Source organism: Rana temporaria, chromosome 9 (genome assembly GCF_905171775.1).
Source record: "Rana temporaria chromosome 9, aRanTem1.1, whole genome shotgun sequence".
Classification (NCBI taxonomy): Eukaryota; Metazoa; Chordata; class Amphibia; order Anura; family Ranidae; genus Rana; species Rana temporaria.
The window spans coordinates 121,875,545-121,888,598 of record NC_053497.1 but is presented as its reverse complement, the minus strand read 5'-3'; the positions used below and the strand labels follow the sequence as shown (position 1 = coordinate 121,888,598).

General features: G+C 42.7%; 1 protein-coding gene across 2 annotated transcripts in view; it reads right to left on the bottom strand.

Annotated features, from left to right (window-relative positions):
- Window positions 1–7,794: 7,794 nt before the first annotated feature.
- Window positions 7,795–13,054, bottom strand: part of ELK1 (ETS transcription factor ELK1) — a 37,288-nt gene continuing 32,028 nt past the window's right edge. For both annotated transcript variants that reach the window (XM_040324360.1, XM_040324359.1), the window contains one exon: window positions 7,795–8,986. In XM_040324360.1, coding sequence (XP_040180294.1) covers window positions 8,888–8,986 — 99 coding nt within the window. In that variant the 3' untranslated portion in view covers window positions 7,795–8,887. The remainder of the gene's footprint in view (window positions 8,987–13,054) is intronic.

Below are 13,054 nucleotides of genomic sequence, written 5' to 3'. Positions count from 1 at the left end.
GATCCTACGGGGTAAAATGACCGCACCAGCCAAGCAGACTCTGGCTGGAAAAAGCACCCAGAGGCGATTCAGTTCGCATGAGTTGCGCTATACAAGTCATTCATTCATTCATTCATTCATCCCTCCTCTATCCCTAAGCCTGACATCACTAAATTCTGGAGGAATGGTTGGTAGTAGGTGGGAAATGGATTTTGTAAGAGGGATAAATCCAGGTATGTTTTAGGGATGATAGGCCAAACTCTAAGCCACGCAGCCAATTGTTACTGTAGCTCTGGTTGGCCAATAAAGAAGCTTAAAAAAGTTCATAGTTTGCATCCAAAAGATTGATGACTACCTTCAAAAGTGACAGTTACTCTTTAAGGATTCCCTTGTCTATTAAATAAAACTTCTATTGCACACTTTCTCTAAACTTTAGTCTCATCTCAAACATAATGTAGTGATTCTTTTCTACACACAATTGTAACAGACAAATGATCTTTGCCGATGGATAGAAAATATACAACACCATATGGTCAGCATATGTAAAGCCACCTCACAGCTTCTGACACCCTAAGACAAAGGCTCAGCATACTAAGAACTTGATCCAGACCCACCAGTTGTGCTTGGAGACTCCAGCAGCAAAGACTACAGTAGAACATTAGATAGTCAGCTAAAGAAAACGCTGGAAAACCCAACTTGTGATCCCGTCAAAAACAAAGCCGGTACGGGCCACACTACTTAGGAAAAGTTGTTTTTTCCCCAGAAGCCCTTTCAAGGACAAGACGCCCTTGTGATTAAGAAAAAGGCCTTAGGAATATCGAGGGGGAACCTCAGGTGTCACACGCTCCAAGAAATAAAACACGAAAACAAAAAGTTACCCTGAAAAGTCAATAGAGAAGAGGTGTTCCTGGGCTCCCCCTCTGTCTGGCATCTGTGGAACATTCCTGAGGAGATCTTTGGATTAGGTGACCTCAATCACCAAGAGGGAATGTGATACTCTTCCGTGATTGGCTAAATAAAGGTGAGGAGGGGTACACAACAAATATTAGATTATATACATACACAAAATACAGAGTAGCATAGTAGGAACTACGTTCTGCAAAACAGATAAAAAGGATTGTAAAAGGAGGCATATATAGCAACTGTAGGGATTTGTGGTTGCCAACCAATCGTAAACGAACCTACAAAAAAAAAATAAAAAAACTATACAATGATCATTACAATTATTAATAAAGTGACACATTCAATAAAACACATCATGAATCAACCTGGTGTAGGACTTTCTCTGAAAAGTGTGTACAACCACATTGTATTATAATACTCATTTATATTTCAGTTTTCTAAATTATCTGCCGGCTTGTCACATTCCTCAGACACTTCAATAGCAAGATTTCCCCTGTATTGGTCATATTTTTGTCATCTTCCACAACACCCTAAAGAGGGCCACAGACTTACCAGGACGGTCACTCTATGATCCGTTTTGCCTAATTGGAATATGGTCATATCGTGTTTATGGCCAGCTAAGGGCTAGTGTACACAGGCTTTTTTAAATCAAGATCAATTTGATATATTTGTGCTGTGCTTTTATTTCTCCATATGAGCCAATGTGAATCCTTGTACACACAGGTTAAAAAGCTAAAAAGGGCAAGGACATTGAATAAAGTATTCAACCCTGAAGGAATGTGTTCTGGCAGCTTGACAGGACCAAGGGTTTCAGTAGGGATATCTTGCCGCTAAAGTAGCAGGGTGACGTAAGGAGGCAGTGCGTGATTCAGCTTGCTAGTAAGAACACAGAACTGAAATATCGCTTTTGGGGGGAGTTGACCTTTAACAAAGGACCTCATTTCATAAAAAGGCAGGAAACCATTTCACAAATGTGTAGATAACCAGTTAACAGTTTTAGCTAGCTTCCTTGCAACAGGGAAGCATGCAGTACGTAAAATCAAGCGCTTGGCACCCTCAGGCACTACCGGGCAATCAGAATGTGCCAAAGGCAGTTATAATGTACAAGGAGCAATAAACCATAGCAACCAATCTGATTTTTAATTGCATAAAGTGGTTGTAAATTTCCATGATGAAATATAAACAAAACATATCCCTCTATAGTGTGCACTTGTTTCAATTAAGAGCATGTAGGCCTGGTTCACATCAATGCATTTTGTGCGTTTTCAGTTTTGCAGAAACACACTTCAGTCCATTTAACATGGTTTCCTATGTGTCACGTTCACATCTGTGCATTTTATGGAAAGGGCCAGGGACTAGCAGGTTGTGTTTTTGGTTCCATAGATTTCAATGGATTAAAAACATGTATTGAAAAATGCAAAATGGCCCTGGAATATGCATCAACTGTAACCTGCATAGATGTGAAAAAGGCCTAAGTGTAATTTCTGTCTGCTGCTTCATTCCTCTGCTATCAGCATGTATAATTTCTGACAAGTTTATCTGACACCAAGAGAAAATTGGTGACATGGGAGGAACCTCCTGCTGATTGACAGCCTCAGCTTTGTTCCTGTATGAAAAGGGGGGTGTCTCTTCCCTCCAATCAGCTCTCAGCGCTCTCCTTCACTGAGCCCTGCCACTGGCAGCTCAGACAAGCTGTATACATTCTGGACTTTGAAGAAAAGTAGTGAAGAGAAGACTGTGAATAAACAGGTACAACTTATGTAGGAGGATTTGTTTCATCTCTGTGTATCAGCTGAGGCCAATCACTTTACTGGGTATATGTAAGGGTTTACAACCACTTAATGTCAGCTGGTTTCTAAATTGGTGGCTATAGGTTTCTACACTTTTGACACACCAATCGCTGTTTGCGGAATAAGCCTACCCAAGCCTGCATGTCACCCTCTTGATTCACTCATTATTTAACAGCCTAGCTCAGTGATAGTGAACCTTGGCACCCCAGATGTTTTGGAACTACATTTGCTTAAAGCGGTAGTTCACCCTCACTGACATGATTTTACCATCGAGACAGGCATTGTAGCGCGAGCTACAGTATGCCTGTCCCGATTTTTTTAACCCCGGACTCACAGTGTAATCGTACATTATAGATTTCGGCTCCCGCGGGGAATGGGCGTGCCTATGGAGAGGGAGGATGATTGACGGCCGGCCCTGGCACGTCACTCTCCCCGAAGACAGCCGGAGTAGGTCTCGGCTCTTCACGGCGCCTGCGCACAGACTATGCGCAGGCGCCGTGAAGAGCCAAGCCTATTTCGGCTATTTCCGGAGAAGCGTGACGCGCCAGAGCCGGCCGTCAATCATCCTCCGTCTCCATAGGCACGCCCATTCCCCGAGGGGAGTCGGTATCTTCAAAGTACGAGTAAACGGTGAGTACGGGGAAAAAAAAAATCGGGACAGGCATACTGTAGCTCGCGCTACAATGCCTGATTTTATGGTAGAACAAAACATTTTTTTTTTTTGGGGTTTATAGGGTGAACCCCCGCTTTAACTACACTGCAGAGTGCAAGAGAATCTCGGGAAATGTAGTTCCAAAACATCTGGGGTGCCAAGGTTCACCATCACCGGCCTAGCTCATGCAGGATCTGAGCAGAGACATCTATACATGGACCATGGCAACTAAGCGTTGCTTTAAATCTTCTTATTTGTGACACCTTGCGGGGAGGGGGAGTAGCCACAAGCAGCACCTAAAATTTACATTTAGCTGTCAGTTGGCATGGAAAAAGTCTGAAAAGCATATCAAATGATAAAGTGGTTATGATACTTGGCCATTTTAAATGAAAACAGGTTAAACAAATGTCTCCTCACACTCAGCTAAAATCAGCAAGCAATCAGACTCCAGCTGTTTTAAGTTGGAAAGATAATGAAAGGAAACCCCAGAATAATTGCTACAAGCAACATCTCCACTTTTTTCCTACCTTCATGTTATATAGTTCTGTCTCGGTTTAAATCAGCTAAGGCTGGGTTCACATCATCACTGCAAACGTCTCACAGCCGGGGTCCGGTGCGTCCTGGGTCACGGTTTCAGGTCCGATTTCAGCCTGAATTTTAAGGCTGAATTCGGACCTGAAATGGACCAAAAGAGGCACAGCATTTTTATGCAAAACGCACCAGACCTGCTGCGGAGATATGTGAACCGGCTCCATAGAGAGGCGGTCAAAATCTCCTGCTTTTGCGAATTGAGTACAAAAGGTTCCAACTTTTCTTCATTCTACTAAAGAAAGTGATTTCCTCTTGATGCAAACCCATTGGGGAGATTCCCTCCACTTCCTCACTGTGCCAAAAGAGAAGCTGGACATAAGCATATGCAGTAGAACAAGGCAAAGTTCCCATGTGCAATGTACAACAGCTCACCCAACTGGATTGCTCCTTTACCTGATCTGACAACAGTAGGCTTAGGGCTGATTAGTTGCTATGAACCAAGTGACTGCTGTTGTGGCAATTGCCCTTTCTGCTGTATATTAAATAAGTTTCAAAGTTTGTTTGCCAAATCGGTAGCAATGGCACAGTCCGAATCGGTGCGACGCCACGCCCATTCCCCAAAAAATTTCTGTACCACTTTTGGTGACTTTGGCATGCGATTTGTATAGACATCTGTGCAGGAACCCGCACAAGTGTCTCTAAAATTGCTCCCAAAGTCAGACTGACATGCGGGAATGAAATCGTGCATGTTCAGCTGAACTTGCACGATTTCAATCCCGCTGTAGGTGTGAACCTGGGCTAAAAAAGCCCTGACATAAAAAAGCTAGATTGATCATAAATAAATAAATAAATGTAAACAAAAAAGCATCTCTCTTCACTAGTGAAATATTGCTGGAAAAGATATATACCGTAATATATTCATATCGTTTTTGTCCGATTAAGGGTAGACACCTGAAGTTACGCACCTCATCCCAAGAAGTTATTTATTTAAATGAAGGAGAGAATTTGGGAGGGGACTATAGCAGTGCTTATACAAATAATAATGGAAACCAGTCAGGTTTATATAAAAAATATACAATTTTTTTTTATTATAAACAAAGACTAAAGCGAATAACAGGACACAATAAGTGGTTACCACCATAATGGGGATACTTTATAAAACCCATTATTGTGTCATGTTATTCTTTGTTTATAATAAAAAAAATTGTATATTTATTTTATATACATCTGACTGGTTTCCATTATTATTTGAATAAGCACCGCTATAATCCCCATCCCAAATTCTCTCCTTCTTTTGAATATAATAAATAAATAAATAATTATATATATATATATATATATATATATATATATATATATATATATATATATATATAAATTAAAATGTTGGGGTGTTTTTAGGTGAAAGGAATGTGATATTTTGATACCACCTCTTCAAAGAGTGTAAGTGCTGCCTGCAGCCACCAATAAGATTGTTCCTTTCACTTTCTAACCTGCATTACAGAGATGACAGCTGGAATCTGATAGGATGTTATAAGAAACAGAGACAATTTATTTTCAGATGCTTCATTACTCTGTCTTTGGCATCACTCAAATGGGTGATAAAAGAACTAAGACAGTGAGGCAGCTAGAGGAAAAATGACTATACGTTCCACAGCAAACAATAAGGCTTGGTTCACATATGTCCGGTTTTAGCGCAGTTTTTAAAAGGAGTCTGATGCAGTTTTGTTCATCGATTCAGGTGTGAATTTTTACTTGAAATCGCTCATGAACCGGACTATAAAACACACAGGGCTCTTTGAAAACGGACCGCAGCCACCCCGGACATATGTGAACCGGCTTTATTGAAAGCTGTTCGGCTCATATGTTATGCAAATTGGATACGGTTCAAAATGCCTCCAATTCGCATATACTGTATGCAAGCCGAGCCTTAAGGCAAAGTCCACCCACGACAGATCCTTTACCTTAGGCTGGATATAATTTAAAGTGGTATTAAACCCAAAAAACAAAAATAATTGCAGTTTACCAATATATTATCTCTACTGAAATCGGATCTGAAACGGTGAACAGGGACGCACCAGACCCCTGTTGTGAGCCGCTACGTGCTACAGTGTGAACCCAGCCTAAATGTTTGTTTATTCACAAACCCATACTTCCTGTTTAAAAAGTGTTATCTGAAGTTCAAGTCCATCTAAATCTGCTAGTACATCTAAAGCCTTGTACACATGGTTCGATTGTCGGAAGGGGATTGTCTGTTGACAGACGGTTGTCCTACATTCTTACCGTTAGTACGCTCCTTTAGACACTTCTTTTTCAATTTTCGGCCAACAAATGTTGGATGGCAGGCTAGTAAATTTTCGGCGGACAACGACTTTACGTCTGATTTTCGTATGGTCAGTACACAAATCCATCACACAAAAGTCGAAAGTACAAACACTGGATCAAAGGGTGACGCTCAAGAGCTGAAATTCCTCGTAGTACATCACTACGTTCGTATTTGTGTCACGACAATTGTGTAATGTGTAGTATGCAAGACAAGATCCTGGCACACGCCCTTTTGACAAAAATCAGACACTCAGTTGGCCAACAATTGTACCGTGTACGAGGCTTAACACTCCCCTCCTACTAGACTGACAATACTGTTATCCAAATGTGTCTTAGTTGTTCCTCCAGGGGAGTGGAGACACCTGTAAGACAGAAAGTGTGTTACTGACCAGATTGCCAAGTACAAATCGAGGAAAAAAAGGAGAAACAGATTGCAGTCACCACATTTAAGAACTATAGGCAAAAGTTTTTTGGAAGGTTAGATCCCCTGTCAGATTATTTATTTTAGCCATCTGTGTCCCTTTGTGGAGATTTCCCTTCACTTCCTGCCCCATAGCCAAACAGAAAATTTGTGGGAATTTCTTGGGGACCCCCTGGTCACCAGAACTAGTGTCCCCATTGGAAGATTTCCCCTATTTTACCTTTCTGGGGACAACCCAAAATTTGGGATTTTCTTTTACTTTTACTTTCACTTTCAGTGAAAACGGTAAACAGGGCAAATGGAGAGGGTGAATCTCCTTAACGGGGTAAAAAAAAAATTGCCTTTATACTTTAAAATTAGGTAAGCTGCAACATATTGAATTTAGTTTTTGGGGTTTAATAAAATGTTCAGTTACCTCCTGCCCCAACTTTTTGTTGCAGCTATTATAAGGGTCCTTCTCTCTCTCACTCCCCGTTAGAACCTCCTCTTAGTTTCTTACAAAAATAGTGTTCCGAAGAAATATAATAAAGCGGGAGGTGACTAAAAAAAGTAGCACTCATACAGTTTGGGTGCTATAGTAGGAACCACGGGACTCTAAAGCTCAGAAAAGCAGAGGTTAGAACTATAATGGTGAGATCTCTTTAAAAAAAAAGGAAAAAAATGGATGATTTAGCTCACCAGCATCTAACAAATACTGAAATATCTGCATTGGGTGGGCTATCCCAACTTTTTTTTAGGGCTTTAGCAATATCTACACGTGACAGCTAAAAAAAGTGCATGAAATAACCTGCTCTTTATGTGCCCTACAGAGAGGGACAAATGACACCATAAAAGGTGGTGCAGAGACAGTTAAACATTTCAGTAGAAAAGAAAAAAAAAACATGGTTGGTAACACAAAGTCTAAATTTAGTCTTTTTTCTTTGCAGCTAAATCTTTTGCTGCTTGACAAGATGAGGTGACAAATTGTAATGTGTGATAGGCTCAGTGTTTCAGGATCTTGTAACATAGATTTCACACCCCAAGAACAAAAGATTGGTCTTCCTAGCAAAAATCACACCCAGGAAAACACCAGTAGGTCATCTGTGCTAAGTAATAAATAAACATTTTCATATATTAAAGAAGATGTCACGTGGCATTTATCTTTTTTCAAAAGTTCGTTCTTTCAGCCATCTTGTATCCAGACAGTAGGCTCCTTTTGTATTTGCCAACTTTATTATTCACTCAAACCTTGAACATTTCCTCAAAGATTCCCTCACGTTCTCTTTTGAGTGTCCTTCTTTTGGTTTCTATGTAACCAGTGAAAGTCATCCCTTTTTCAATCTTTTGCAGATTTAGGCTCGTCCTCCCATATGAAAACTATATATTTTTTTTAAAAGACCGGCATTATCTGGAATGAATTTTTCCCTAAACTCCATCTTTTTCTTTGTTCTTCATCTCAGCAGACAATGGATATTTAGATTTCGAACCCCCATGTGCTGGGAACAGGCTCACTTTTATTAGTCTTTTAAAATCTGAGCCTGTAATTTTGTGCTGCTCATGGAAAGCAAAAGTTGAGGAAAAGTCTTATAAAAAATTTCGGTGAGTATAATGGAGGCTCTGTAAGTTTGGTTTAACAAAATAATTTTTTAACCTGCATCTTGCAAAGATGAGCACATTGTACATCCAGTGTTTTTTGTGGCCTTCAAATAATATTTCTTGAGGGAGAAGTTCCTAGGTGTTGGTGTATAGTTCCTTAACCACCACACCAAAAAATTAAAATAAAAACCTCTCGACCTGAAAAAACAGTGATCACCTTTGTGTCACAAAAACATACTTCATCTCTTGACCTAGAGTCACATTCCTGTTTTGTTCACAAATACATGATTTGCAATATTACTGTGCTCTTGAACAACATCTGTTGTTTGTCACTGTTAGCTCCCACGCATACATTCTGGATCTATACTTGCTTTCCAGACCTCCGTATACGTAAACCTTTTCTTGGTCAACAAGTTTGGGAGAGCGCAGACATCTGTGGTCCTCAGACCAGCTCATACATAAGGTCTTCCTCTTTAGTGTAACTTGATGCATTCAAGATTACATCATTGATGATGTAGAGTCATCTACCAAGGGGAAAGGCAGAGTGTGTCCGAGCAGGTGGTACAACACAAAAATTACATCTCTTTCAACAGATAACGCAGACAAAAAGCTATCATAGATCCCAAGGCAGGCCGCATGGGTGTTGGTGCGTTAAGAGATAAAACATTGTGTATTTAAAAAGTCTTAAGAGGTCACAGCTCTATGAGTTCCTTATGGCTTCTGAGGTCCAGGAGATAGCACAACAGGGGTGGACAGCCCATCAACACTGAGAGTTGGAACATGGATCTGGCTGTTTCCATTGGCTGGGAACTGCAATTCAAGAGAGATTTTGGGTTATACTACCTATAAATTTGAAATATACAATTTCTATCCTTTCATAAAGCTCAAATGACATTCCTCCCTGCAGGAGACAGAAACACCAGTTCCCTTGTTTGCTTCATAGCTATGTCAAGGATTGAAATACTATGTTCAAAATGCCTAAGGGCCGACACAAAACCTGACAGAGGCACCCTTTTCTCACTCTGTCAAAACAAAAAGTTCAGAAGTTCCTTTAAGGTAGACCCGAAGGGATAAAGCAGGGCTCTTTCACACGGTCCCTATGAGATTGCGGGTGTCAGCGGATGTTCATCCGCTGACATCCGATCTCGCCTGGTTCCGCAATCCTCCGATTCTGCAGACAGAGGAAAATCCGATTTTTCCATCCGTCTGCGGATCGCATGGGATGAACACGGACAGACGGTCCATGTTCATCCGATCCCCCCATAGGGGAGAGCGAAGATCTGACAGGGCGGTCCCTGCACAGTGTGTGGGGACTGCCCTGTCATCCAGCGGCTCAGCGGGGATCAACGGAGCGATCTCCGCTGAGCAAGAGGTGGTTCACGGGGCAGATCTTCACGGATCCGTCCCATGTGAAAGAGGCCTAACTGTTTTTTTCTTCTTTAGTTATTTATCAAATTTTTTACTCTGTCACAAGAGAGACATCTCTCCAAAGTGAAGGGAAATTCCCTCTATAACAGTTGTCAATGGAACAGGATTCCTCATTGGAAGATTTCCCCTCATCTCCTGTTCTACTTTTTGTCCCAGGGACAATGGTCACCAAGACAAATAGAGAGGGTAAATGTAGTTAAAACTTTTGGCCTTAAGCCACCTAAATACCTGCAAACAGGCAGACAATGCTTATAATGCTAGAACCCCAGCGGGGGGGGGTCCTAGCAGTTAGCTGTGGGAGGCAGCCTCGTTGAAAGCAATGGGGGGCTGCCAGCTCCCGCAGCTAATTGCAGCAGCTTGTTAGTAATTGCTCATACGGCAAATACCTGCTAGTGATTGGTGCTTAATGCAAACAGTCTGCAGGTGATCACTGCATGATTTGTTTCAATGGGGCTGCCTCCCGCAACTAATCCCCTCCCGCTGGGGTTTTCCATATGTAATCTTTGTCGGGCTCATTTGCAGGTGTAAATGTGGCCTTAAAAACACCATAAAGGATAAGTTTTCAAGATAAAAAAATATACATTTATAAAAAAAATTGTTAGGACCCTTGAAAGCATTGCACCCATGCAGACTGTGTAGCAGTCTGCTCGTACCTCCAATACAGGCAGGCAGTCACGGGGGCTATATTTTCTTTAGATTGCGACAGTGAGCGAGGGATCTTCTACCCCTGCTCGCTGTCACAATCTAAAAACAATGCAGCTGTGCTGGGGCTTTGCCTGCCGTCAAAATGGGGGATCGGGGGGTGCAGGGGGCAGTACATCTGTAGCATGTTACCTGTTACACTGAATATGGGTGTAACATTTAATGTGTTACAAAAGGTGAATTTATCCTTTAAGAAGGGATACTGGTCAAATTCCTTGTTATGCAAAAAATAATAAAGGTTTACAAAGCTATGTAAAAATACAGTAATTAAAATGTGTACAATTAACCACTAAGGGAAATATGGAAACTGCCACTGCTGAACCTCTTTATGAAAAATCTAGTTGATGGGCTGTCTATGACTTCAGTAATTTCTGAGTCACTGATCTGGAACAAGCATACTGCCAGTATTGTCTGAACTCCTTATTTGCATACAGTGGGGATAATAATTATTTGATCCCCTGTAGATCTTGTAAGTTTGCCCACTTACAAAGAAATTAAGGGTTTATATTTGTTATCATAGGTTTATTTTAAATGATAGAGACAGAATATCAAGCAAAAATCCCCCCCAAAAAAACACATAATACAAATGTTCTGAACTGAGTTCCAGTTCAGTGAGTAAAATAAAATGATAATTCTGGCACCACAGACTGGCTACAGTATGTGCTCATGTGGTACACAGATTAGTCCTGTCATTTTAAGAAGGTGCTCCTAACGACAACTCGTTATGTGTGTAACGGACATATGCATGCTGCCGGGACATCGATAATCTTCATGCAGGGGGACTACAAGGAACTGCATGGCTTGTCACAATTGGATGTACCACATTGTATTCTGAGCTCAAAGGGTTAACTGGACAAAGAGTCTCTTTCACTGCTGAATGCTAATGTACTCTTCGCATAGCTAATGAACTCTTTTGTGGAGGTAACAGGCCTCCTGTGAGGTGTATGCTGATGGGATTATGTGTGAGTGATAATTGTTTTAAAGGTTAATTGAATTCTATTGTCTGATCCAGCTAAGGAGCCAAAATGGCTAGCGACTGATTGGCTCAAGGGAGTGTCATTGTTTCAAAGTGCGTGTATTGAAGTCCCCCCTGGGGGGGGGAGTGTCATTTGTTTCTGTACAGTTGTAACCAGATTTAAGGAGGAAAAATGTGACATTAAAAGTCAGTCTGCTTGACTCTGCAAACGTAGCACGTCTCGTTTCTTGAAAGGGCGTTCGATGGGATATACCGGCGGTACCTGCATATCGCAGCTTGCCAGGGAAAAGGACGTCTCCAACGGCCGATACCCCTCACTACCAGTGGGTAGCCGTTACATTGGTGGCAGCAGTGGGATGGTCCTTTTATCCAAAGAGCAAGTTCTGAATGGAGTCGCAGTACGCCAGGCTGAAAAGATCCACACTGAAAGATCTATTGGAGATTCGTGGTAGGAGCGCCAGCAACAGACCACGGAGGGAGCTGATAGCTGAACTGCTGGAGCTGGACGAAATGGATGGATCCATGGAAGGAACGGAGCCCCTTGCACCGGTCAGCAAAGAAGATGTAATTACTGGGATTGTACAGCGGAGATTATCCTTGTATCCAGAAACGTCCGTGGAACTAATCAACCAGCTGTTCCGGGAAGCAAGGGAGGAGATACAAACGAAGAGGGGACAAGAACTGGAACTGGTAAGAGCGAGACAGCCCATTACACCTGCAGTTCCTACCCCCCCACCTGCTGCTACAGGAAAGAAAATACCGTTCACTGCATTTAAAGCTTTTGTAGAAAGTGAGGAGGAAATCGATGGATATTTGGCGGACTTTGAGAGACAGTGCTCACTACACCAGGTACCACCAGACCAATGGGTCACTATTTTGTCGGGGAAATTGTCGGGCAAAGCCAACGAAGCCTTTCGGGCTCTCGCTCCAGAGGATATTTTACAATATCAGCAAGTTAAAAAGGCGCTGCTAACCCGATATGCCGTAACGCCAGAAGCCTACCGCCGGCGCTTCCGGGAGTCCAAGAAGATGGCTGTGGACTCCCACATGGAATGGGCCAACCAGTTACAAAGGGTGGCATCCCTTTGGGTCCAAGGGTGCAAGGCCAACACCGGGGAGGAAGTATTGCAGCTGTTCCTAATGGAACATTTCTTCCAAGACCTGGCCGCAGACATACAAGACTGGGTACGAGATCGCCGGCCCGCTAACTTAAACGAGGCGGCTCGGCTAGCAGATGAGTACGCGGAGACAAGGAAAGTAAGCCAGGGTACGACGCGGCTGGCTCAGAAGGTAGAACCGCGTACTCCAACCGTCACCCCACGCCCAGAGTTTCGGGCTCCAGTCCCACCACATCCTCAGGGGCCTAGCAACTACCCCCGGGATTCGCCTAGGGTGACGTGCCATCACTGCAGCGACACGGGACTTATTGCTCGTTATTGCCCTTTGAGAGCTACAAATAACAACTGGAGACGCACAACACCCAACACAGAGGTCACTCCATCACGTCCCTCTGCGGCCCACTGCCTGGAGACCGAGGGGGGCCCTGAGGAATGTCTGGGAATTTGGTATGAGGCAGACCCAATACAAGCGGCCTCTCCGGATAACCGTCAGCATCACCGTCAGGAGGTACGAGTGAATGGACAAGTAGCACAAGGCTTAAGAGATTCCGGGACTACTATCACTCTGATTCAAAAACATCTGGTAAAGCCAGAGAACGTGTCCACTCGCACAGTTGCCGTCCGGGTCGCAGGGGGTGCTGTATTTCGCGTACC